The 27699-nt window shown below is 42.0% G+C and overlaps 2 protein-coding genes across 9 annotated transcripts in view; one reads left to right on the top strand and one right to left on the bottom strand.

The window, feature by feature from the left end:
• ift140 (intraflagellar transport 140 homolog (Chlamydomonas)) overlaps positions 1 to 27699 on the bottom strand; it is a 190447-nt gene that overhangs the window by 73191 nt on the left and 89557 nt on the right. The gene's annotated exons all lie outside the window — the stretch shown is intronic.
• Positions 217 to 27632, top strand: tmem204 (transmembrane protein 204). 2 transcript variants are annotated; one of them, XM_069905354.1, is made up of 5 exons: positions 217 to 450; positions 9036 to 10107; positions 12797 to 12952; positions 24880 to 24940; positions 26426 to 27632. In XM_069905354.1, exons 2-5 carry the CDS (start codon positions 9840 to 9842, stop codon positions 26580 to 26582), a joined length of 642 nt encoding a protein of 213 aa, XP_069761455.1. In that variant the 5' UTR covers positions 217 to 450; positions 9036 to 9839; the 3' UTR covers positions 26583 to 27632. The 2 variants fall into 2 exon arrangements, with proteins under 2 accessions (XP_069761455.1, XP_069761454.1); XM_069905353.1 differs by lacking the exon at positions 24880 to 24940 and having other exon boundaries at positions 223 to 450.

Genomic DNA, 27699 nt, shown 5'->3' with positions numbered 1-27699 from the left:
TTAAAACAGCAGGCAAAAACAATTTGCACACTGGTGCATTTAATGGACCAGAATTTGAGAGGACATTTTTATTCAATTTTTCCTGATGGTTAAGATTTAAATGCTCTCTTCTCCCTGCCTCCACCCCTCCCCCATCATTTCCAAGACTGGTTTCCTGTATGTCAGAGCTCACAGCTGGGAGCTGGCTGCTCACTCCATGAGATCAGCTGAAGAGTAAATCAGCATGAAGGGAGCTTGCACAGCAGCCAGTGCTGTCTAGGGCCCAACATGAAAGGGAAGGCACTCCTTTCCCATTTGCTGCAGACTGCGCACCACACAGCACAGGGCTCACTCGCTGGAGTTGCTGAGAATGTCGCATCTTTCTCCTGGGATGGGATCATATTATGAGCCAAGGTCGCAGTAGAAATGCAGACTACAGTTAGCAACAGATGAAGTGGACTTATCAATTGGGTAACTTTTATCTTGCTTATAATCCATATAGCTGGGCAAAAAATCTGGTAGTTCAGGGTCATTTAATTTTTTTTTAAATGATGCTATTTCATAATAGGATACCTATTATTTGATAAGACAAACAAGTATTTATGGTGTTTAAATAAGAAATTTCCCTCCAACTAAAGAATGAAAATATTTGGAACGCTCCAAATGTTGTTTTAGTTTGAAGGTGCATGTGCAACTAGTAGATAAATGATCTTTAATCCCATAGGCTCTCGACCTGGTGCTGATTTTATTCAATGCAGATTTTGTCTGATTTCCTGGGGGAGTCTTGTTTGTACATCAGCAGTGTGCTTGGGACTGGTACCTGTGCCTAGGCTGCAATACCACTGTGAGTGGGGAGATAAAGGCCTTTTGCTCCATTAAATCAGAGATTACTTTGATTTGGATGCAAGTTACATGTCCCTTTCAAATTCCAACATGGGCTCTAGGTATCACATACTTGATGTACGTCCTGGCTGACATAAATGGAAGAAGGTCTAAACATGCTTCTTATGGTGAGAACCATGGAGAAAATGTAATTCTATATATGATTCAATCCTGAGTAGGCAGCAGGAGAAGCAGAGCTGAGTCTACAGCTTACTGAGTGGTGGCACGTGCAGTGCTCTTCGATGCATTCTGTGACTTAACAGTATTGGGACCACCACGGGGTGTCACACAATGTAACCAGAAGAACTGGGTCATGTCAGGAAACAGCTCCAACTTTATAAAATCTAAACGCTTCAGTCCTCTACAAAAAGGAAAAGTGGTCCATTAAAATCATGTCCAAATATGGAATTATGAGTTCAGCCTGTCTTCCACACCCATTCACTTGAATTCTCTTGCAGATCTGGCTGAGATTGACATTGAAACACTAGGTAAATAAGTGGGGAGCTCGGATGAAAACCACCCAATAGTGAAACAATTGTGGCAAATTGCTCATTTCAAAGACCTTAAGAGTGACGTTGAACGAGAAAATCTGCAGACGCTGGGTTTGGGTGCAGTGCACAAAAATGCTGGAGAAGCTGAACAGGTTATGCAGCATCCATAGGAAGTTGAAGGTAACCAACATATCAGGCCTGAGCCCTTGTTCAGGAATCAGAAAAAACGTATACATTTGAATAAAAAGGTTGGGGGGAAGAGAGGAGGGAGGAGGGAGCACAGGCTGACAACAGGTAATAGGTGTGAGGGTAAAAGAAAAAGCTGAGAAGTGTTAGGAGAGGAGGGGAATGATTTCTGCATTGTAACTTAAAAAGATGATAAATACAGTAAAATCCTTGTTATCCAGAATTCAAGCCACCAGCAACATCAAGCAACTGGCAAAAAAATTGCAAAAAATAAATAGGTAAAAAATACAGGTTTAAAATTGGCATGCCTCACTGTTAGCTCCTCAATCACACAATACACAATCTCAAGCAACTGGAAAATTCATTTATCTGGCACCAAACAATCCCCATAGGTCTCAGATACCAGGGGTTTTACTGCAGAGTGTAAAGCAAGAATAACAAATTAAAGCTAGAAATAGCCCACTCAACCCTGCCATTCAACATGATCACAGTTGAATTGTTTCAGAATCTGATAAAACAGGGCAATAACCATCAATAGCCAGTAGAGGGAAGAAATCATGTCTGTGCAATGATCCAAATCACGAGGAGAGAGAAAGAGAAAAGGGAGAGTGTCTGTGCCTCACTCCATATAACAGAGAAGGAATTGTGCCGATGTATTGATGTCAATATCTGGGAACCAGAAGGAATTGTTGCAGTGATCAATGCACAGACACCAAGAATGAGATTAAGAGTAGTGTCACAATTCCAATAACTAGGAAAGAAAAGGAGAGCTATCTGTGCATTTGCACCATTAAATAGAAGGAGCGGGAACAGTGAGCACTGATCCCAGCAACAGGGAAAGAGCAAGAACTGATGTTGGGATTAGTGCACAGACACGATGAGAAGGAATGATCTCAGGATTAGTTGTGTACTGATCCCAACAACAAGGAAGGAGAAGGAACAATATCCTCTCACTGACTTTAGGAACTTGGAAAAGGAAGGAATGCTGGGGAGAGAGAGAGGGCAAACTCTATGTTCCACATTGCTCCAGCAATAGTGAGTAAAGAAATAAACTGTGTCTTAGCAAATGGGAGATGATGGGTATCATGTCTGTCAACCAGTCCCAATAACAATAAAACCAAAGGAGTTGTGCAGAACACTGGTCTCAATAACTGGAGGAGTGGTCCTTTTAATTCTCTCCATTCAGTGATCCCAATAGCAAAGAAAGAGAAGGAATTGTGTTGGTGCAATGGTGACAAAAAGGAAACAAAAGGAAGTGATAGGGGACGAGTACACAGACAGGAGGAATAGGAGAGTTGGTTTCTATGTGCTCATTCCAATGACTAGTAAAGAGAAGGAATGGCAACTGCACATTGTTCACAATTATTAAGATAGAGAACCTATTGTATGTGTCCCATGATCCCAATAATGAGTAGAGAGGAGGAATGGCGCTGGTGCACAGATACCAAAAACTGGAAAAGGGAAGGAATTGTATTTATCCAGTCATCCCAATAAATGGGAGAGAAAAGGTTCAATGTCTGTGCCTTAGCCCAATAACTAGGAGCAAGAACTGTGCTGTGACCTGAATCCTGGATGGAGAACTAATTGCAGCTATTCCTAGTTTAGGAATTCAGCTGGGGCAGATTATCAAACAGTTCACATTTTAAAAGTCATTCAGTGCCTGCGGTGTTTACTTTAAATGGAGATTTACATAATTATTAGTGATATTATGACCATATTTCTAAAGAATTTTACTGGTTGAAGAAGACTTTGGAATTTGCTGAAGTTGCTTAAGGAACTTTATAAATCCAAGTTAATTCTGAGCCGAGAAACAGGTTTCTCTAAAAACATTTTGCAGGTATTGGACAAAAAGCAGACGTTGTAGTTTTAAAGGCGTGGAACAGTATGATTTGGAAATGGCTTCTCTGAGAGCCTTCCTGGAAGCTTGTTTCCTCTTCTGCCGATAACTGCCTTATCCGTATTACCATATAACCATATAACAATTACAGCACGGAAACAGGCCAATTTGGCCCTCTCGTTACCTGCTCCAATTCAGATTTCCAATTATCTGAAAACCTGCTACCAAAATTTTCAAATATCTGAAATTTTTTTTGGCTGAGACAAGTTGAAAAAGTTTTTAAAAAATGTTACCCACCGTGTTCAAGTGGGGCTACAGGGAATCAGTTTTACAAAGGAGACATTTATCCACAAGTTACACATTGAAGGAAAGGATAGCACTAATTATTTATTTATAAATTGTCTTTTTTTTTTGGCCATGAGTTACTGCAACTTTGTGATAAATTGCATTGTGGTATTTTGAGAATTTGAATTGAATACTACACTCTCGCCCTGCTTACCCACCCAAGCCGAGCTCTCTCCTCTTGCCTGCCTGAGCTGCGTTTTCTCCTTGCTCACCCGCCCAAGCCGAGCTCTCTCCTCTTGCCTGCCTGAGCTGCGTTTTCTCCTTGCTCACCCGCCCAAGCCGAGCTCTCTCCTCTTGCCTGCCTGAGCTGCGTTTTCTCCTTGCTCACCCGCCCAAGCCGAGCTCTCTCCTCTTGCCTGCCTGAGCTGCGTTTTCTCCTTGCTCACCCGCCCAAGCCGAGCTCTCTCCTCTTGCCTGCCTGAGCTGCGTTTTCTCCTTGCTCACCCGCCCAAGCCGAGCTCTCTCCTCTTGCCTGCCTGAGCTGCGTTTTCTCCTTGCTCACCCGCCCAAGCCGAGCTCTCTCCTCTTGCCTGCCTGAGCTGCGTTTTCTCCTTGCTCACCCGCCCAAGCCGAGCTCTCTCCTCTTGCCTGCCTGAGCTGCGTTTTCTCCTTGCTCACCCGCCCAAGCCGAGCTCTCTCCTCTTGCCTGCCTGAGCTGCGTTTTCTCCTTGCTCACCCGCCCAAGCCGAGCTCTCTCCTCTTGCCTGCCTGAGCTGCGTTTTCTCCTTGCTCACCCGCCCAAGCCGAGCTCTCTCCTCTTGCCTGCCTGAGCTGCGTTTTCTCCTTGCTCACCCGCCCAAGCCGCACCCTCTGTCAAATACCCTTTCAGTCGGGTTGCTGAAATTCTGCTGGAGAACAATCCCTAGGACTGTACGTGCAATCTCTTACCACTTACACGTGAGGCGAGACCTCAGACTCCCAGGCAGGATTGGTGACGGCAGTGGGGAGGTGTTGGGGATTGACGACAGCTAATACTGATGATACTGGGCTGCTTAAAGAAATTTTTCAATTATTGGAAAAATCCTTAAAACCGATGTAGGTCAGGTCCCAAGCATTTTGGATAATCAGAAATGAACAATATCAGCCTGAGCAAGAACTAAAAGGCTGCACAATTAGCATAAAGGGTGACACAGCTGGTGTAGGGAAGTGTGGTTAGAGCAAGGCGGTTACAGTGTCAGCAACTGAGGGGTCAAATCCAGTGCTGTCCGTAAGGAGTTTGCAAGCTCTTGCGGTGTCTGAGTGGGTTTCCTCTGGGTGCTCCAGTTTCCTTCCACCAGGGTCATAGGTCAACTGGGTGTAATTGGGCAGCACAGTCTTGTGGGCTGAAAGGGCCTGTTACCATCATGTATATCTAAATTTAATTTAAAATAGTAAGCTATCAGAGATGGGTGATTCGAACCCACCTGTCATCCTTCACAACTTATTTCTCCAGCAGAAAGGATATGAAAAATAAAAATATCTTGCATCCGGTGCCTTTCACATCCTTTCAGGTTTCATCTGAAACCTGAGTTGAGATGTTGTGGTCAAGTCCTGGCTGGGTTTGAACCTGATTGACAGGAGTACTACTGATGAATCAAAGGTAAATAAGCCTACAACAGACAGTATGCCAACACTCCAAACTGCTGACAAGGGCTAATTGGGTATATTTACTTACCCTGACCTTTACTGACTGACCTGACGTCTGTAAATAGTTTTGATACTTTGCAATCACATGAAATGCCCATTATTCTATCAATATTCCAATAGGAATCAAGATCACTGCCTAGTCAACACAAAATGTGGCTAAAGTTTAAGTTTGTCACAAAATACTTCATAAGTGAGAAGCTGCAGACAGACTAATAAGCTATCTCTAACGTTCATACAACCATGTGGACTTACTGTTATCTGTTTAACTCACTGCCAATCATTTGGCAGTTCATGTTTCTGTGTTGCTCTCCAGATGAAGGTTTATTCTAACAAGCTCTGTTGTCAGTCTCTAAGAAGAGAGCTCCAGTTCCTTGGAGTTCACTTAATTAGAGACCTATTGTGGACACTCAACATCTCCTCACTTGTCAGGAAGGTGCAATGGCGATGAAACTTCCTGGGAAGACTAAAGCGGGCAAGGATAATGGCCACCATTATGTCAACTTTCTACAGGAGCTCTATAGAGAGTGTCCTGGCCAGCTGCATCACATTGTGGGTACAGTTGTTGCAGAGAAATGGATCAGTCAATCCACAGGACCATAACAGTGGCAGAGAGGATCTCTGGAGTCTCTTTCTCCTCCATCGACTTGATCTACCTGGATCATTGTCTGAAGAGAGTGTGCAAAAATCATTGAAGACCCCACCCCACACACAGCATCTTTCAGCTGCTCCCATTGGGAAAGAGACATAGAAAAATCAGAGCTAGTACCAGCAGGCTGAGGAACAGCTTCTTCCCACGGGCAGTGAAAATGCTGAACAACCAAAGGACCTGCTCAAACTAAACATCTGAGACTCTCATATTTATGAAACAACATTTATTTATTTAGATGAAATACTGGTCCTGCGTATGTATTGTTTGTCCGTCTGTGTGTTATGTCTGGTTGTGTGTCTGTGTGTTTTGCACTGAGGACCGGAGAACACTGTTTAGTTGGGTTGGCTTGTGCAATCGGATAACAATAAACTTGACTTCCTGAATTGATTGGGAGAGCCTGAACTTTGGAATTGAGTCATTTATCTGGGTTGAATGTATGTACTCTGGCAATACATCTGAAATCTCTAAACCTCTTGAGATCAAGTATTGTATGTTTTGTTTAATCAGATGAGTGAAACAAATCAATATCTGACATTGGTGAGTTTGGAAGGAGATGAAGGTTGAATGTATGTATAATTGGATTAGGTGTGGAGTTAATCCAGGGTTGGTTAAAGTTGTACATATTTGGTTTAGGTGTGGAGTTATGTGGACACATTTAAGATTCACAAATGACCTCCAAAGTTCAATCTTCACTGGATGTTGAAAATAGTAGTTTTTACAAATGAAACAATTGGCGGCACATGCTCGAAAGTACTGTACCTTCCATGTCCTACAGAGCATGTCCTAAGACATTTTGTACCAGGCTATATATAGAATCATAATGAAAGGGTTAAACCAGAGAGATTGCAGAAAAATTCAAAGTCTTTGTGCTCAGGATTCTTCCTGTTCTTTACTTTAACACAATGACAAGCATATGTACCTAACTTGCGGAAACAGCAACCAGCTTTTAATAGAGAGCAGATGTGTTGGGTAATGGAATTGAAATAGAAAAGTACAGAAACTATTTGTGGTAACAGTACTGTTCTGTGGAAATGTACTCTGGATGCATGAACTATGAAACAGGATGAAGTGAATCAGACGGACACAACACTTGAATAATTGTTTACTGTCAACCAAAAACAAAATGCTATTATAATTCGATCAGAAAGCTCATGGCTTCTTTGCTGATAATCTATGACACTAATTGGGTTTTTGTAATCCTTTTCACTCCTTCCTGCTTAATGTTATGAATTTGTTTTAAAGCCATCAAATTTTTGTTGAATCTACCAGTTAATGAATGGTTTGCGCCAACTGTTAACCAGATAACCACTTACAGCACAGAACAGGCCAGTTCGGCCCTACTAGTCCATGCCGTAACAAATCCCCACCCTCCTAGTCCCACTGACCAGCACCCGGCCCATACCCCTCCAGTCCTCTCCTCTCCATGTAACTATCTAGTCTTTCCTTAAATGTAACCAATGATCCCGCCTCGACCACGTCTGCCGGAAGCTTATTCCACATCCCTATCACCCTTTGCGAAAGAAATTTCCCCTCATGTACCCCTTATAATTTTCCCCCTTCCATCTTAAACCATGCCCTCTAGTTTGAATCTCCCCCACTCTTAATTGAAAAAGCCTATCCTATCCACGTTTACTCTGTCTGTCCATTTTAAAATCTTAAACACCCTGATCAAGTCCCCCTCAATCTTCTACGCTCCAGAGAAAAAAGCCCTAGTCTGCACAACCTTTCCCTGTAACTCAAACCTTGAAATCCTGTCAACATTCTCGTCAAAGAACTGTGCCCCCCCCATCTCAGCCAAGGCTGTGTGGTACTGAGGGGGGTGCTATCTTGGCAGAAGTGCCACCTTTCCCAACTGAAAGGTGGCACTTCTGCCAAAGATCACATGGCATTTTTTAAAAGAAGGATAACTCCCCTGCAAAAACATCCTATCCCTAAGGTGTGAATGATTATGGGACTTTTGTGCAAGTATCTGCCATAAGTTCTTCAAAAGATTGAAAGATGCTTTGAGGTGGTGAATAGCATCAAAGAAATGTTTGTCTGTCCTAACAACAAATTGACTAAGGTGAACAAAGAGAAGCTGAAGGAACTCAGTGAGGCAGTCAGTCAGCATTTTAGGTCTGGACCCTTTGTTGAGCATCTGCAGATTTTGTGTTTAATTTATTGATTATATGATCCAAAGCCTTATTGATTAATGTAATCAGAGAGGATATAATACAATTTGACAAAGATTTGTTTTTTCACCACACCAGATCAAGCTCTATTCCATATCTATTCTGTTCCTGCTCCATCCTATTTTCACTACAATCCTGCTCATTGATACCTCATACCCTTTCTGCACCTGCCACCATCTCACTTTCAGCCTCCACTGGTTCCTATTCCCATCAACACTAGTCCTGTTCCCATCCCATAGCCATCCATATTGTTGCTGACCCTCATCCAAACTGCTCCTCCTGCAACGTGTTCTGTTTCTCAATCCTTGCCTATTCTATTGATGTTCTCAACCCGGGATTAACTCCACACCTAAACCAATTATACATACATTCAACCTTCATCTCCTTCCAAACTCACCAATGTCAGATATTGATTTGTTTCATTCATCTGATTTAACAAAACATACAATACTTGATCTCAAGAGGTTTAGAGATTTCAGATGTATTGCCAGAGTACATACATAAAACCCTGAGATTCTTTTCCTGCCAGGGGAAGGTGGGGGAAGGAGATGGGGGGGAGGGGGTGGGGAGGAGCAAGGGGGTAGGAGACAGAGGGGAAAGGAGATGGAGGGGGAGGAGGAGGAGATGAAGGGGGAAAACACAATTCAGAAAGATAACAAGTTGTCACAACTGTCATGAAGGGTAAGGGATACAGTATGTGGAGAGATTGCAGAATTATGGAACTATAGAATTTGCACCTCTGCAGGCAGACAATTATTTAAGCCAGTAACGACCATTGAATCTAATCAGTTGCAGACTGTCAGAGGTTGCAGCATATTAAGGGAGAAAGCCATAGACTGCTTTGGTGACATTCCTCATTTCCTCCACAGTGACCTTGTCCGGACAGAGAACACAGAAGAAATTCCCGTTTCCAAATTATTTGTGCCAGGATCTGGAAAAGCTGCGTTGATTGTCGGATTGTCGTACAAGTCCCTTCCTCAGAGGAAACACATCCTGTTAATGTTTGACTATGAAGTTGGAGTACTGAATGTTGGTTGCAGCCAGTGACGCCCAGAGACTCAGCAACAGTTAGAAAAACAACGGTTTCCTCCTAACTTTCAGAAAGTCTTTTTCTACGGAATTTTATCAGCTATGTTAAAATAGTCATAGTTGAAGTAAGAAATCTATTTCAACAGGATGGCCAAATTCTGCTTAACCATTTGATGTGTAGTGCCATAATTCTTACTATTCCAATCTGAACAAAGAGTACTTCTGCAAACCTTATTCCCGACTGCTTGGGATCTCAAGGTGATCTGCCTTTTAACAAACCGACAAACAGGTGTGCGGTGACAGGAGAGCACAGAACTGGTCCCTCTGGCTTTATTCAGGGTTTTGCAGTAGGAGCATCTACATCTTAAACAAAAGGGATGGACCTGCACACACGACAGCTTATCACTGCCGCTCCTCTTGTTGAGAAGGCACAAGAGGGTGGATAACCTTCGGAGAAACACAAAATATTTGGATTCAAAACGTCCCACTTGAGGACACCGCAAGGTGAGAATGAATACTCAGCTCCCCTAGCAGGTACTCTCGTGTTTCCAATGCACACGAGTGCGTGGGGTGGAAATCAAGAAGTTCCCTTGTGCTCAGTGGGTCACTAGAGCGGTCCTGGAGCTGGGAAAAGGCAGCTGGGTATGGCTGTTCAAAAGCTGGTGGCGACTGCTGTAGCGGTGGCATTGCTGTCCCTAATTCTCAACAATGCAGCAGCCATCACCCCCAACTGGGTGTATCAGGTGCTGGAGGATGGGAGAAAGCGCAGTGTTGGACTATGGAAGATGTGCTACGGAAATGATAAAGGCAAAGTATCAATGAGGCCTGAACAAACTTTGGATCATGAATGTGAGAATTTAAGCTGGGGCTCAGAATACCCTGGATATCAAGAATCTCGGAGCACAGTCAAACGTAAGTCTATAAACCTTTCATCTACCACAGGGGTAAGATTGTTAAGGTCTTGGGAGGGTGCTGGATCCCTGTTCCTTCACTTGCAGGGAACATGGACAGTTCAAAAATGAGGTACATTGAGCCTCAGGCCAGGCATGGCCATTAGATCTTTAACTATTAGGGCTGTGTTGCAAAATTCCCAACAGTTTATTTTTTGGGGAAGAGGATGAATAAAATCACTGTACTATTTGTTGGTGGGGGAAGGTAGTGATGGAGGTTAAGGAGAACCTTGTACTTCGATTACAAATGGGCTTAATTGCCTTTACTGTTGGGGACAGTTTGCAAGGCTTAGTGACTTCTTTCCATCACCAGCAATGGGCTTCTGTGAGTTAGAGATTCGCAAAAGTTAGTGGGCTGTTACATTTATTCCCCAGTGTTTTGAGAACAACCTTAAGGCCAGGGACAAGGTTGGAGGTCTTGATCATCAAGCATTTTCTTCCTGAGAGAGCCAAAAGCCAGAAGAATTTCAAAAGTCTGTCTTTGCCACAAAATATGCGCAATTAAAACTTTCTCAGAGCTCGTCATTAAGCTCTATTATTAGAGGATGGTGTTGTGCATCAGGACAGGTTGGTGGAGGTTTTTGTTTAGGAGGTCCAAACTTTCATATGCTTCAGTGGAGCTAAAATGATTACTTTTCAAAGGTTCCTTTTTGGTCATGTAATAATAGATTTAAAAAGTAGTATACAAGATATATTTAAACTTTAGTCTTCTGCAAGGCAAACAAAGAGTTTCCATGAGCATTGCCCAGTGCCCCGAACAATCAGAGAAACAGAAGCAAGAGAGAGTCCCTTCAGAGTCACTGAGCATCCGTGGATTCGCCTTCAGTTCCTCCTGCAGCCGCACAGTCTCCTGTTCAAACCAAATGACAATCCGAGGTCCAGATCCAAACCTCTGGCACAATCAGGAAACCTTCAGCACCCAAGGCCCTTTCTTGCCCTCAGCACTCTCTCAAAAGTCATTCCAATACCTGGTTCCCATGAGCCAGTCTCCAGCAGCCCACAGTCTGTGTGGATCTGAGCTTCTGAACCTGTACACACACATGCAATGTCTGCATACCATAGCTCAATTCCTGAGGTTAAGGTGACCACAGTTTTGGAATGGAAGTGACACTGGCTGACCGATTTCCTGTTAGTCCTGTGGATTATCTTCACTCCCAATAGAAAGGATTTGGAGCAGAGATGCAGCATTTACAAGAAACACTTAAAAACTGTAGGGTTAACAATGCAATTTAGATTGATCGTGGAATGGATGTGTTGTGGAACATGTTAAAATCAATGTTTGCATGCCATCATAAAGCAAATACAAATTGGAGATATATTTGTTTGGGCAATCAAATTGGCTCACAAGCAGAGTCCTGGGTAGATAATTGGTAACATGAAGACTTATCTTATAACCTTACACTGACTAGGACAAAAGAGAACACAGTAAACAATTCAAATTGCCAAAGTTAGTGAATGGCCTCAGCTCTATCAGAACAGAATTCAAAATGTCTTTATATTACAACCTAAATTCTTTGTGGAAGTTGTAGAATTTAAGTGACTGCTCAAGATGAATGAAGTTCAGGTACAGTTCAATTCTTCACTGCTCAATATTAATACCAAGTCATGCAAGTTGAAGCTACATTAAAAGAAAATGATTGGCAAATTTCCCAAGATAGAAAGGTGTATATGCAAAGATGTGCATGAGTATGTGACTGTATTTATGTTACTTAGAAATTTGTACACACTCCATTTAAATTTAACAAATATAAAGGTTGTTAAAATGATTATTCATCTACCCAAGAGATGACAGAGTAAGAATGTTACAACTTTGAACTAAAAAAACCAACTTGGGCTCAATTGCTTTAGCTGGCAATCTTACTCTGCTGTTGGCGGCAATCATGGATATAAAACAAACTTTCCTCGTTTAAGCTATTTCACTAGCTCTGAACTTGCTCGATAAATAATGCAGTTTGCTTGCATTATAGACCAGTTACTATTTATTGTTATGTAATAAAACAGAAATCCATTACACGAAATTGCCTTTAGTCTGCCATAAGGCAGATGAAGATTCACCACTAGCATTGCCCGATGCCCCTTACAGACAGAGAAAGAGTCTGTCTCTCCACTTCCCGCTCTTCCCAGGTCTGTACCGGCAGCAGGTCTGGCAGCACCGCCAGCTTTTCTTCCCAGCAATATAAAATATATACTTCACGGCATTATGAAAAATCAGATGACGTCTCACTTAAGAGTTAAGATTTGGAGTTGGTTTCAGCTCTTGAAGCAGAGTAATAATGAGACCTGTACAAGTCAGTGCCACAGACAATTATTTTTGGCAGGAGTAATACTGAGGCAGCCCATCCCTCTAAACTGCTCTAGTCCATCCCTCTAGTCCAAACATCGTGGCTTGTTGTTATTAACATATAGATTTTTTGATCATTCATTTTCCACCTCAACTGATGTTATTTGAAAAGGCAACATCTGATAGAAATGTAGATCAAGGAGCTCGGCAGGTCACGAATGCCCAGAGCTGCAAGACCTGTGGACTTCCTCCAGCATTTCTGGTTTTACTACAATCACAACATCTGCAAACTTCTGTGTTTCACTCGGCCTGATAGAAATGGATTGCAATTCGACCCAGAAGTTAATAGTGTCCTCTTCTTCTTCTGCAGTTCAGTTTGACATGATGCGGGCCTGCAACCTAATTGCCACAGTAGCCCTGACTGCTGGCCAGCTCATTTTCCTCCTCGGACTGATGGAACTGCCACTTATCACTCAAGATTCACAGTGGTGGGAGGAGGCCATTGCTGCTCTGTTTCAGCTGTCCAGTAAGTACCTCTTCACTTCACCATTTTAACAGCTGCGCAAAAGCCTGAAGCTTGCGATGGCTTGTTCATCATGGCGATGGCCAGACTTCATTTAGGTTAGGTTCATTAGTGTACACATCTCACAGCCCTCAACAATCATCCATTCACACATTGGTCTCATCTGCTGATTTGTTCCACTTCCCTGCTATTTTCTCATCGCCCTGCAAATATTTTCTTTCCAATTCCAAATTCAGTTCATCCAAAAACCATCAGCAATTCATAAACTCAGCCAGATTTATCCCACATTATAACTAAGAGGTAGAGCCGAGGTACCCGGCTAAACCCCTGCAAGGCCTGGCTAAATGTGTTGGGTATAAATTGACTCAGGGACAGCTAAACCCCGGCAGGGCCTGGATAAATGTGTTGGGTTCAAATTGACTCAGGGACATGCAGTTGGGGTCAGGGTGGATCAGCTCAGACCAGGGTTATCCTGATTAGGATGACTCACTTGGTATTACCTCACATGTCCTTTCATCTTGATCAAAGGCAAAACATACATCACACATTGCTATTCAGACTAATAACACTGGACAACAAAGATTTTTCTCCCTGAACACTTTTAGGTGTATTTTATGGATTTGGTCTCTTGATCACAAAAATCATATTAAAATATTCCTATCACGTACTGTATTTTGTTTTAAACATACAACCTATTTTGTGATTTCCTGTCATATTTTAAGTTTACTAGTATATGCCCATAGAGCCAGCTGCTTTGGTCAGTCCAAGCATGCCTGGGCATGCACTCAGTGCAGGTGCTATGCAAATGTGGTCTTAGGCCTGGGCATGCTTAGTCAGGATAGATGTAGACAGGCTATAAAAGCAGCTCACATATACAGATGCTGTGCATTACATTGATATTGATTGAATACATGTTGATGCATATGTTCTTCAAGCAATAGCATAGTGAGTGTTCTTAACAATAGCATTTATTGTCATCAGGAAGATTCAGTACAGCAGAAATGTAACAGAATGTATCACAGCTGTTGCGCCGTTGACATTTGTTACAAGTATCTGCTTAATGATCAATTCAATAAAAGTTAATTGAATGTTTCTCCAACTTGCTATGTGATACAGAAAATCATTGTTGTGTTCATCTTGAAGTTGTCTAGCGTAATCCTAATTTTTTTTCAGGAAGCAAACCTTTTTAAAATAAATTGTTGTCCAGTGTAACAGCTCTGGGTGGATAAGGAGGGAAAAATAAAATACATTTGGGTTCAAGACAAGAACATATGAGCCATCATGATGCCAGATTAAAATTTTATATCCAAGTCTACTCTTTTCGAGTGAAATTACATCCATTAGGAGTTGTTCCAGACACTTGTCAGACATTTCCCTGAGTCAGATATTTAGCAAAGTATGTCCAAGTTGTTCAAATTTTCTTTACAACATAAATTTGAACAATGGGATGCAATGTACATTTAAATCTATTTCGAGGGTGTTCTGCTCACCTTGGGGAAAACTTAACAGATGACTACTTCCTGGTCAAATATCTTCCAGAGTGTCCTCAAACTAACAACGATACAGGAGTAGATGGCAAAACATCGGTTAAGACTACTCCCGTTGAGCTTTCTATCCAATCAGATGGATAGCTATTCCAAGATGGTCATCTCTGACAAAAATGCTGCAGAAATCTTCAGCCATGTTTGCTTGCCTGGACTATGCTCTCCATGGAGGTCAAGGTCACCTCCACTTTCAACTTTGCTGCAAAACCACTTGATACGGCCACAACAGATCCCTGCAACTTCTCAGCATGAATTTTCACTGCAACATCAGAGAGATCATTGTCTATGCAGAGGGAAGAGTTCATAGACTTTGACTTCAATAAAGAAGTGTGTCGTCTCTGATAACAGGATCTGCTTTTGTTGATGACTCTCGACAGATTCAGGCAACCACTGGCTGAACATGTCCACAGAATGCAAGAATTGGCAGCTGCAGTAGGGCATTACCCTGTCAATCATGACAGATTTTCTACCTCAGCCCCATTTTTCTGCGCCATGCCCAGAACTATTGAATCTCTAAATATCCAGCAATCCTTTTTCTGTTTAGAATGAACTCAATGAGGGACCCTTCACAGCCTTCTGGGGTGCAGAATTCCACACACTGACAACCCACTGAGTGAAAAAACTCTCCTCATCTCAGTCCTGAATGTGACCACTTTCTATTTTGATTCTGTGATCCCTCAGTTTTGGATTATTTTGTTCTTCCAATATTAACCTGTACCAAGTTTCAATGAGATCAGCTAGAGGGACTTGTGGCAGAAGGAACATGTTACTGGAAGCTAGAGGGACTTGTGGCAGAAGGAGCATGTTACTAGAAGCTAGAGGGACTCGTGGCAGAAGGAGCATGTTACTGGAAGCTAGAGGGACTCATGGCAGAAGGAACATGTTACTAGAAGCTAGAGGGACTTGTGTCAGAAGGAACATGTTACTAGAAGCTAGAGGGTCTCGTGGCAGAAGGAGCATGTTACTGGAAGCGAGAGGGACTCGTGGCAGAAGGAGCATGTTACTGGAAGCTAGAGGGACTCGTGGCAGAAGGAGCATGTTACTAGAAGCTAGGGGGACTCGTGGCAGAAGGAGCATGTTACTAGAAGCTGGAGGGACTCATGGCAGAAGGAGCATGTTAGTAGAAGCGAGAGGGACTCGTGGCAGAAGGAGCATGTTACTAGAAGCCGGAGGGACTCATGGCAGAAGGAGCATGTTAGTAGAAGCTAGAGGGACTCGTGGCAGAAGGAGCATGTTACTAGAAGCTAGAGGGATTCGTGGCAGAAGGAACGTTACTAGAAGCTAGAGGGACTCATGGCAGAAGGAGCATGTTACTGGAAGGTAATCAGATGAACATCAGAACAACATCCTGTGCCAAAGTTAAGGGTGGAAGCAATAACTGCAGGAGTTCCTACCGACTTCCTCCTGGAGAGATGCTTTGCATGTGGAGCCTGCACCCTCAATCCATAATGCAGATGGTGACTATACCACTTTGGCACTCCATTCTACAATTTTTAATAATTTAAATTTAGACATACAGCACGGTAACAGGCCATTTCAGCCCACGAATCTGTGCCACCCAATTAACCTACACCCTGGAATGTTTTGAATGGTGGGAGGAAACCGGAGCTCCTGCGAAAACCCACACAGACACTGGGAGAACGTATCAACTCCCTACAGACAGTGCGGGATTCTAACCCCAGTCCCAATCGCTGGCGTTGTGAAGACGTTGCGCTAACTGGTTTGCCAATTATACCTCCCTACAATTGACAGATCCTTCACAACTTCCACTGCATAATGACTAAATTCCTAATCCAAGTACTGCAGTGACCGGCCACAACTTTCTTCATAGGTTTGCAACTTACCTAGACATATCTTGCAAAGCCATTCTCTGTGTCTCTTTTTTTTTCCCAAATTCAAAAAATCAAGAGGAAACAGCTGGAATCACTTCTTGTCAGGATCTTCCAATGGTGGGCCTGACTGGTCTCCCAATACCCTTGGCCCACAAATATTGCCTCAAAACATTTATCCTCTCAATGAGGAATTTAATTTTCCTTAGAGAAAATTGGGAGATTTCTCATTCTCCCTGCAGTTTCCATCTTCTCCATGGCAGCCAGAGTCTGTCACTCATGCCGGAATATCACGGGGTGTATGTCTTCATAGGCTGAACACCTTTCTCAAAGTGATGAATAACAAATTGCCAGAAGGTACATTCAAACAGATCCTAATCCCATTGGGAACAGTGGAGGTCTCAATACAGCACATGCATTCTGAGTGCAAATCACTTTGATACTGATTAAGTTTTAAAATTTAGACATACAGCACCATGGCCCATGAGCCCATAAAGGCCAAATACCGCAATTAACCTGCAACCCCCATATGTTTTGAAGGGAGGGAGGAAATCAGAGCACTCGGAGGAAACCCACACAGAGACAGGGAAAATGTACAAACTCCTCCCAGACAGGGCCAGATTCGAACACTTATTTTGTGCAGCAGTAAAAGGGTGAAATCAGATTTCTAGAGAAACATACCTTCATATAACATTACAAAAGTAAGTGGTTCATGGACATTGATGATATCCTTTTAGGTCTTTAACAAATAGGGACATCTTCAAATTAAAATTGAACTCTGAAAAAAATCCATGTATGCCAAATAACAAATAGGCTTTTATCTGTGAATACATCCAAGCAACATGAAAAATGCTCAGAGATGGTGATCCCTTGGACTCCAGGTTTATACATAACTATGTGACTTACACCAAGCTTTCCTTAAGATGGAAGCAGGTCAGCATTCATCAAGAATCTAAGTGATCTCTAATGTTAATAGCAGTTTTAATATATTCCAAGAGCCATGCTACATTAAATTTTCTACAGAGAAAGATTTCTTTACTGGAGTGGTTTTCTGATCTCATCCTGCAATTCATTCAAAGTCCTGATCACACCAGAATCCTGATTATGAAAAAAAACACCTTCCAAAGATAGGGTGTGATGGGAGGACCAGTGACTCTTTGATGCCTGAAAGTGTAAAGGAGACAGGACCCCTCAGCTTTTTGAAGACCCATAACTAACAATGCTGTTGGCCAAGAATCGTGAAGTAGGAGTAACCTAAAGCAAGATTTTCTTCTGTGCTTTACATTTCTATGATTCTAGCAAGAGCTCCTCTTAGCACAATCTAGGAGGCTGGGGCAAGATCTGCTGAGTTATGACCAAATGCACACACTCCAGCAAGGCAGAAAGCTAGGCTCTATTCAGGCGATGTGCGGAACAAGCTGAGAGCTTCTCTGTCTTCATCTCTGATATGTCCAGAAAGAGGAAAATGGTTTCTGAAGTCACTATAACAATGCATTGATTTACATGAAATTCTCTGCAATAATGGTACAGATATTCCGGGCGACAAGAGAGACTGCAGATGCTGGAATCTATTTTTTTAAAAATCAACGAACTGGAAGAAGTCAGCAGACAGTTTCTTTCTCACTGTTGTTAGACTTCCGAACCGATCTCTCATTAGTAAAAGAAACCCTACCATCATGGCCCTTGCACTCGTTTAATTGCTTTTCTCTGTAACACTCTAGTCCAAACTTTTGTTTTATTTTAACACTAGTGGTAGTTAAGTATGGGTTGACTTGCGTGGATAACACACAAAACTCACGGTATCTTAGTTCACATGACAATGAACATAAACAGCACATCTGAAGGTAAAGGGATAATCGACGAGTCATGTGTTAGTAATGCTAGTTATTGAGAACATAAGATGTCAGAAAATGACTAATGAAAGAAATAGTTAACTGTCTTGAGATAAGAATGGCCAAGAGAAGGATATAAAGTTAGCTTGTTAAAGAATTTTCCGAAGCAACAGCATTGACTTGATTTATAGAAACACTTCCCAGAGTGAAGTCCCGACTGAGCTCTGTTGATTTACAAAGCTCAGTGAATAGGAAGTTTATTCACTGTTCCTGCTCCTCTGACAATCAGAGAGCTGGAGATCAGTGCCATTCTGCGAGGCGGCTAATTTTAGTCCCGCCAATTTGCACTTGCTGCCCAATGTCTGCACAGAATGTGATGAGCGACTGGAGGGCGCCAGGATATCCCGATCCAAGGGCAGGAAATGCCTGTTATTACCTGTTACGTAAGCTGAGCCTTGAAACTCTGCAGAGAGCCTTGTACGAGGCCCAGAGTCTGTTGGCAAATAAACTACAACAGTACAAATCACTCAACAGCTCAGACTTATCTGCAAAAGTAAAGTCACAGAAAGTTATATTAAACCACCATTTCCTAAACAAAGAAAAAAAGGTCAAAATATGAAATGAACCTGCAGGGATTTATTCAATGTGAAATTTTCAGAACGGCCCTTTCTCAACATCCTCTCATTTTTCACAAAAGATTCAGAAGCAGATCTCATTCCAAGCAGGCTGTGGAAGGGAACACTTCTGTGAATGAAGATATTCATCAGAAAAGACAAAAATATTTGAAAAATTAAGAAAACTGCAGATGTTGGAATTTGGAAATAAAAATAGGAGTGAGGAAGGGATTCAAATTGAATTCTATGGTTTCTCTTTCCACAGCTGCTGTCAGACCTACTGTGGGTTTCCAGTATACTCCAAAATAAATTTTGGAGAATACAAAATAATGCTTTTCTGGCTGATATTCAGAGTTTTGCTCTCCACCTGTGGTAGGCACTAAATATCCTATTTTGCTTCCTGGGTGAACATGTTTAAAGAAATAACAGGGAGGTGGTCAGAGCACCCATCCAAAATAATGCTTTTCTGGCTGATATTCAGAGTTTTGCTCTCCACCTGTGGTAGGCACTAAATATCCTATTTTGCTTCCTGGGTGAACATGTTTAAAGAAATAACAGGGAGGTGGTCAGAGCACCCATCCTTCTCCACTCTGCCACCTCCAGCAATGCCCCAGCAAAAATTGGGCTCCATGTCAACAGAGGACACTTAGGCCTGGTTAAGTGGCATATTGACAAAGCAGGTCCACTGGGGTTGGTAAATGAGAACTCTGGCTCGGTGGGGTCCATGGACATAGTCAATAGCTCACACATAAACAAGGGCTTTAGGATCATTGAACACAACAGGATGTGGTGAAATGAAATGCCCCCAAGACTGGAGAGTCAGGGTTAGAACATAGAACAGAACAGGAACAGGCCCATTGGCCCATGATGTCTGTGCAGATTCTGAAATATTCTTGTGCACATGGATCTTCAAAATCAATTTTCTAAGCTTACTCTCTTTGAATAAATTCTTAATTGATCAGTTCTAATATTTTCCCTTTTGGCTTTGTTTTTCCTTGGTTCATGCCACTTGTGGTACATCCTGCATTCAGCATCCTGGGATGTTCGAAGAAAGACTGGAGAGACTAGGGTTATACTGATTGGAATTTAGAAGAATGAGCGAAGACCTCATTGAGATGAATAAAATTCAGAGAGGAGAAGACAGGTTAGATGAAGGAAGAATATTCAGGATGTTCGGTAAGTCGAGAACAAGGGGTCACAGTCAAGGAGTCACAGTCTAAGAAGGGGGAAGTCATTTGGTATTGAGATGAGGTAGAACGACTCAGAGAGATCAGATGCTATTTATTGTAATGCAATAAAATAAAAATATAACATTACACAAAATTGCCTTTAGTCTGCCAGAAGACAGACAAAGATTCACCGTTAGCATTGCCTGGCATCCCTTACAGACAGAGAAAGAGAAACAAAAGAGAGACCCCTCAGAGTCATTGAGTATCCATGGATCCACCTCCAGCTCTCCCTTGGCCTCTGCAGCTACACAAGACTCCAGTTCAGTTCAAATCATCGGCAACCCAAGCACAGATTCAAACCTTCAGTACCCAGGGCCCATTGGGTGTCTTTCTTGCCCTCAGCAACCTCTCAAATCCCGGGTCCAATACCTGGTTCTCAAGAGCCAGTCCCCAGCAGCCTATAACCTGGGTGAGTCCTTTAAACTCAAGTCGCCAGCAGCTTGCCACCTTCAGTCACAGAGCCCCTCGCTAGTTAGCCACCATGGTCACCGTGCCGAGGGTCGCCTCCTCTGCTTCTTCCTGTTACTGATGCCCTTCACCAGTCTGCTGCTCCCTCAGAGTCTGCAACTCCTTATGACTGCTGCCAAACACTGGTTTTGATATCTTGGGCCCAGATCCCATGGTCACAGGATTTTAAATAAAACACAATTGACTCTTTTAATGGGTCGTTTAAAGCCTACAATGAGCCGTTGGGAAAGAAATAAGTGGTTGGACTCTCTGCTCTCCGATCTTACCAGGTCCGCACCAGCGTCAATACCACCATTTTTTGGGTAAACTTGTGGAACTCCCTGCCACAGAAAGTTGTTGACGCCAGTTTATTAGATTTATTCAAAAGGGACTAGGATATTGGCTAAAGGGATTAAGGGGCATGGAGGGAAAGCAAGAATAGGGTACTGAAGTTATACGATTAGCCATGATTTTATTGGATGGGGCAGAGGCTCGGCGGGCTGAATAGCCTTCTTCACCCATTTTCTATGAGACAACCTTTACACAGCAAGAATGAAACCATCCCAAACCTCCAAGATGACAACTACGGTCAGAATGGAGGTGATTTGTTTTTCTTCTATACAAACATCAATTTCTTTTTTGTACTTCTGTAGGTAGGATACTACTACTGTAAGTGACACAACGTTGTGGGAGGAGTTGAGCCAGCACAGAGGGGCAGTGCCGATGATGGAGAAGCAAGTATAAGGAGGGGTGGGTTGTACAATAGAAAAGGAAAAGATTTGGAGCAGCAAGAAGTGGGGTGGAGTTAAAAAAAATTTAAGGTAATCCCAAAGAACTGTACTTGCAACAAAAAGATTGCAAATAAAAACATCTGATCAGGGAGAACATCTGATTTTGTAAGTAGAGTGAAATGGTGTGAATATTTAAGTAAAAACAGAAGTTTGAGAAAGACTCAGTCGTCATTCAGGCCTAGTTTTATTCCATGTGGAAGATAAAAAAGTCTCAAAGCTAAGTGAGAAATGGTTCTCATTGTACGTGATGTCACATACGTCCTCTGACAATAAATCTGAAATCTGTTTTCAACCTTTATCCCCCCCCCCACTCACATACCACCTTATGTAACCCCTTATTAACCACAGAGTACATATGGCAGAGGGCAGGAGAGGTCTGGGCTTGATGTCCTGCTCAGCCAGGGAAAGTGCATGCATAATACATTGCCTCTCCTTTCTCAGTGTAGTGATCACCGCGTAGCCACTATTTGGCTTGCCAGGCAGGAGGTCACTGCACATGGCCTCTCCTACATTACTGTGTCCATAGCAACACTTTCTCATCGATGTCCCCCGTTTTCATTGAGTTTACTATGTCATGGCATGACCGAGTGTCAGGCGGTATAACTGGATGGGTGGGCTGGGCTCGTCAGCTTTGGTTGGTTGAAGAGAAGGAAAACTCTGATTTCAAACCCAGGCAGAAGGGGCTCATTAGTCTTGTCAGGCCAAGGACACTCTGACGTAACACCTACAACCCAAGGACCTGGCTGTCACTGTCCTAACTTACTAGGCTGTGGCAGATAAACCCCGGCAAAGGGTGGGACCAGTACTACGCACACTGTACTCCACCTAAAAAATCCATTGTACAGGCTTGAAGGACATGCCCACATCTACGATCCTTCCTAAATATTTGTTTGGAAGCCAAGCCATGAAATTAAATGATGATATGTGAGTATAAAAAGTTGAGAACCACTGTATGGAGCAAACAGCCTGAGCCACATAACATGATGTCATAAGGACCATGGATTGATGAGCAATCAATCAGCCAATCTGAGCAGCTTTAACTCAATTTCCAATGGGCCCTCCCCTATCCAATTATTTGTTTTCTTCCCCCTCCCCACCAGCAGGAAGATCTCTGCACTGCTACTTCTGAAAGGATGCGAAATGAGATTAAATAATCACCAGTCACTCATTATTAAAAACTAAAATAAACTTCAGCAATTGGCATCATCCTTCACATCTCATTTAAATTGAGAGTTCAGATGAATTTTGATTGATGTCAATATTTCCTTCTAGCTTGAAGGCAAGGATATGACATTTGCAGTTGGGTTAAGTAAGTGAAAGCGGATGTCTTGAAATGGTGAAGCACACTGTTTCAGACTTGATTTTTTATTTAACGAACAGGAATCAGAACTGTTCCTTTACTGCATCTGCCTCAGGTCAACTCCTAAAGCAAATGTGTCTGTTTGTGGGATAACTACTTCATCAGAAGTTGCATCACTTTTTGAGCAATTGAAAACCAAATTTAAACTTCTCAATAGACATTTTTTCAGGTATTTACAAGTTAGGCATTTTGTTCAGTCTAAACTATCTGATTTTCAGAGAACCTCAAGAAAAAATATTATTGATATACTTTTCAATTTGCAAGTTCTCCCAGCATGGATTAATATTAATTATTTATAATAACATTACATTTAAGAGCAGCCTCCATGACTAGGATTAAGAATGATTGGGAATGTGATTTGAACATATCTTTTTCAGGCCAAGATTGGTTTTCCACTGTTAACTTGATGAATGAATCCTCATTTTGTGCACGACATTGTTACAATTTAAGGTGGTGCATAGGATACATCCGTCCAAAGTCAAATTATCTTGATTTTACCTGGACATTGATCCTCTATGCGATGTGCAAAATTTTTGAAGCCTCATATGTTTTGGGAATGCCCGAACTGAGAAAAAATTTGCAAAGATATTTTTCAGAATTTATCAAAGATTCATTGTTTTGTTTGGTTTTTCTCATTAAGAGGAAATGTGGGGCCCATTCATGGATTACTAATATAATTTGAAAATTTAAGAGTCTGGATGCTCCGGAGTCTCTGTCTGGTGTCTGAAGGTCACTATTTGATCCATATCTTTACAATTTTACAAGTTAGCCTTGATTTGAGGGAGGAGTGAGATTCATCAGAGGATTTTTGTTTTTTTTTCCTTTTTCATTTTTTTTGATTAAATTACTCAAATATGGGTTTAAACTTGGTTGTCATGGATCATATCATTAATTAAGATAGAATTTACCCTTTGTTTCTATAGTTTAATTTAGCCCTATTTTCTATCCAGAACTATAGTGGGATACATGATGAGAAAGGGATAAACTCTTAATTACCATATTGACAGAATTTGATGTTTTAAAGAAACAAGTTAAAGAATCAATTAGGGATCAGTTTTTGATTTACATTTATATTTAATTTGTGATATGTATATCATATAACCTGTTGTTTGTTCTATTAGATGATTTTGTATGTTAAACTCAATTTTAAAAAATTTAAAAAGAAAGAATGAGGGCAAGGAGAAATCTAAATAACCTGGTGAACAACCATCTGTCTGACCAAAAAGAAGTACAAGGATCTGGGAACATGTGTCATTTTGACTTCTCATTGCTGCAGTTCACACAAAGGGCCTGTGAAGGGAAATGACTTGCTTTAGCTAGATAATTTTATTTTGGGATTCATGGTGGAAACTCCAGCGTGAGTTTCCTGCCATCTCCTGATGAATAACTGTTTGAGTGAGAAACAATAAAGAGGGCCACCTGGTAAAAGGAGTGCTTCAATAGCTGCCACTCACCCCCGGAGGGTAGCTGCCAATACAGGAAGGGGTAGATACTTTGGTAACCTGGGGAGTGCAGGTCACAAAAAGAGATGATGTTTCAGATGAACCCAGACTGCAAAAGAAAATACACAGAGCTAGCAATGAATCTGCATTGAATTTATTTTGTTAAAAAAAAGGTTAGCAATCTCCCTGATGTGTTTTAAATAGCTAAAATAAGACAATATATTTGTGAGACCAGTTCCAAGCCACCATCACTTGTTTCCTCATCCTAAACTACTGTTTCAGGAACAGTGGGAAATTGCGGGTCCAATTTCCTGCATTTAGCTCAAACTTCAGGAAATGACCCTTGAACAGCCACAGGTCAATAGGACACTTTCACAAAATTGAGAAGCTTTGTCGAAGAAGATGTGCATGTTACAACGGTGGGTGGGTTTGTGGGCTTGGCAGGATCCCCAGTGGGAGGGGTGGTCTGGGTTGGATGTGGGTGTAGATCAGTGATTCTCAACCTTTTTCTTTCCAATCACATACCACTTTAACCAGGGATGTCAAACTCAAATTCACAGAGGGCCAAAATTAAAAACTTGGACTATGTCATGGGCCAAACTAAATATTTATTGAAAATTTTCAATGACATCTGCATGTTTTCTCTTCTTTCAACATATGTAATGTTAAACTTTTTCTTATTAATAATAGTTTTGGTTAAACTCTTCCCAGAAGAAGCATTAACAAATGAGAAATAAAATAAAGTTTGCTGTAAAACCAGACTTATTTTCATCTCCTCCACCTTCTGGAGCTTTTGCTTCTCGTTCAGATCCTTATATCTGTCCTGGTGTTTTGTTTCATAGTGTCGTCGTATGTTTTATTCTTTAACTACAGACATGCTGGCTCCACACACAAGACAAACAGGTTTGTCTTTTAAAATGATGAACATATAGTTTGCCTCCCACCTGTCTTGAAAGGTCCTGTTTTCTGTCTTTCGTTTGGCCATTTTTCGTAAGGGGTTTATTACATGTGAGTTGGGCGACAGGTCGCAGATACTAATGAAAGTAAAGAGAGGAGGTGGAGGCGATTAGCGGGCTGACGGGCCAGGGCCAACGCATTTGCAAAGCATTCTGGGATTTGTAGTATTAGCTATGCATGCGCTATACTGGCGCGGCGGCCAGTGGGCCAGCTCTAATACATATTTGATATGATTTTGTGGGCCAAATATAATTATATCACGGGCCAAATTTGGCCCGCGGGCCTGAGTTTGATGTGTGACTTTAACTAATCCCTATGCCATAAGTGCTCTGTGATTAGTAAGAGATTGCTTAAGGTGATAGGTGGGTGGAAAGAAAAAAGTTTGAAAGCCACTGTTTTAATTGTACCTAATTGACTCGTTATGTGCATGGTTTTATAACTCCAAAGGAAATGGACCGATTACAATTTTTCTCAAGCAAAATATTTCAGTTACAATTGGGTCTAAAGCAAAGGTTCTCAACTGTCTGTTCCCACTCACATAGTAAGCAATCCTTTACTAACCACAGAGCACTAATGGCATAGGGATGACTTAAAATGGTATGTGAGTGGAAAGAAAAAGGTTGAGAACCACTGGTGTCAAGATTTCTGTAAAGGGCACAGGAAGCTACTGTATTGGCAGCTACCCTCCAGGGGTAGCTATTGAAGAACTCCTTTTACCAGGAGGTTGCTGACATGGTCACTAAGGGCAGGAATCCCACAATGAATGACTGTACTTTTGGGAGCTTTGTAATTTGGGCAAATACCTTTGAGATTTGAATACAAAAGTTCCATGCAGTGAAAATGGAAGTTTCCTACTTTGCCACTTGAACTTGCATTGAATGCACCCTGGAATGCACATCAGCAGAGACAGACTGCAAGGATTTGGGGCGCAAAGGTAACCCAGCCTTTCACTTTGGAAACAGTGCAGGCATTTGTGATTGTTTGCTTCTTGAAGTTTTACTGTGACTCCGTAAAGTACATCATTAAAAGTAAAGCCTGAGGCAAGGTAGACAGTTTCATTAGGGTAGAGAAGGTCAAGGGCTAAGCAAGACCTTCACATTTCTGAGAGTGGCGGATATCTCCGCTGATTGAGATATTAGCATGACATCACCAGAATGCGGACATTCTGCTAATCTCTCCTTCCACTCCACACTGAACAAGTCAGGTTTTATCACAAATATTTAAAGAGGAATATGACCAAACTATGAAATAATATAAAATGACCTGAGGTAAAGGAGAATCAACAGTTTAAAACTGCAACAGCAGAAGAATGATGGGCTGAGTGGTCCCTTGGTCTTTGTATGGTCCTGATCCCATGTCTCTGTACAGGACATTGTGATGGCTGGGATTTCCCGTGTACCTAATATTGATTCTTATTCTTATAACTATTAGGTTTCGTGTTGGTGATTGGACTGGTGACGTTCTACCGACTAGGCCCCAATACTCACCTCTCCTGGTCCTGCTACTTGGACATCGGAGCCTGTCTCTTAGCAACACTTGCAGCAGCCATGCTAATCTGGGACATATTACACCGGCGGGAGGACTGTAGGACACCCCGCGTTATTGTTATCCGCCGCTCCAGGCCACGCTTTGAAAACGATTACGTGGAGTCGCCGTGCTGAGGAAGAGGGAAGGAGTGCGCAACAATTGGCACAAGTCTCGGCTTACTCATGAATTAACTAAATCTCTGCTGAACAGCCTGCCTCGGGAAGGTTGGGCAAGGTGGGGGCCACCAACAATTCGGACTTGGGATCCCAGAGAGCACTCTTAATTCATGGATTAAATGTACCACAACAGACCAGCAAAACAGGAAAAATGTAGGAGCGGAGAAAAACTCAGCAACAGAATGAAGTAACTGGGCCTTGTGTCTCCCAGCATCTTTCACTGTGTTAAAGGCATTTCCTGTGATCTAATTCCAATTGGCTTAAGATGGTCATCTTCAGGGTGCATCTGGTGCACTGCTATGACGGGCACGTTAGAGAGGATCTCGGCTGGGATAGTGGGCTAAGGAATATTGTGAAGCAAAATAAACTTGCTTCTTACCCTTTAATGAATACATCACTCAAGTACAAGCGTCTGCTCCCAAGCATTACTACTTCATTTTGGATTCAGATCGTCAAATATTTAAAGGAATAATACTGAAAAAATGTAATATAAAGTAATGAATTAGATAAGACACAATATACACTTTATAAACTATTAAAATGAATGGAGGGGAGAGTGGTTTGAAGAGCGAAAAGAGAAATTGAGTTGATGTTCCAGAATGAAAATACTTCGTCAGTTCTGAAGCATCAATTCTGTTCCTCGTCCTGCTGACATTGCCTGACCTGCTGAGTGTTTCCACAATTTGTTATCTTTACTACTCACCACAAAGTTTGATCAGGAAAGCAAGATTTTTATAACATGCTGACCAGGGACGGTCAAACTGTAAACGTCATTGTACTTAAAGTTTGGACCATACCCAGCCATCGGACGAGGTTGACTGAAAAGGTTTCCTTGTTAAGGCAGAATCTTTGTTTCGCAAATCTCTCAGTTGTTTCTTCAAATTGTATTTAAATCCTATTGTATTATAATAAATGGATCAATCTTTTTACCGAAAGCACAACAATGTCACCACTCCAGTCTTCTCGGTCACATTTTGTTAAAATTTAGAGATGTAACAACAT

This window comes from Narcine bancroftii, chromosome 12 (genome assembly GCF_036971445.1).
Source record: "Narcine bancroftii isolate sNarBan1 chromosome 12, sNarBan1.hap1, whole genome shotgun sequence".
NCBI classification, from domain to species: Eukaryota; Metazoa; Chordata; class Chondrichthyes; order Torpediniformes; family Narcinidae; genus Narcine; species Narcine bancroftii.
This window is presented reverse-complemented; position numbering and strand designations above follow the sequence as displayed.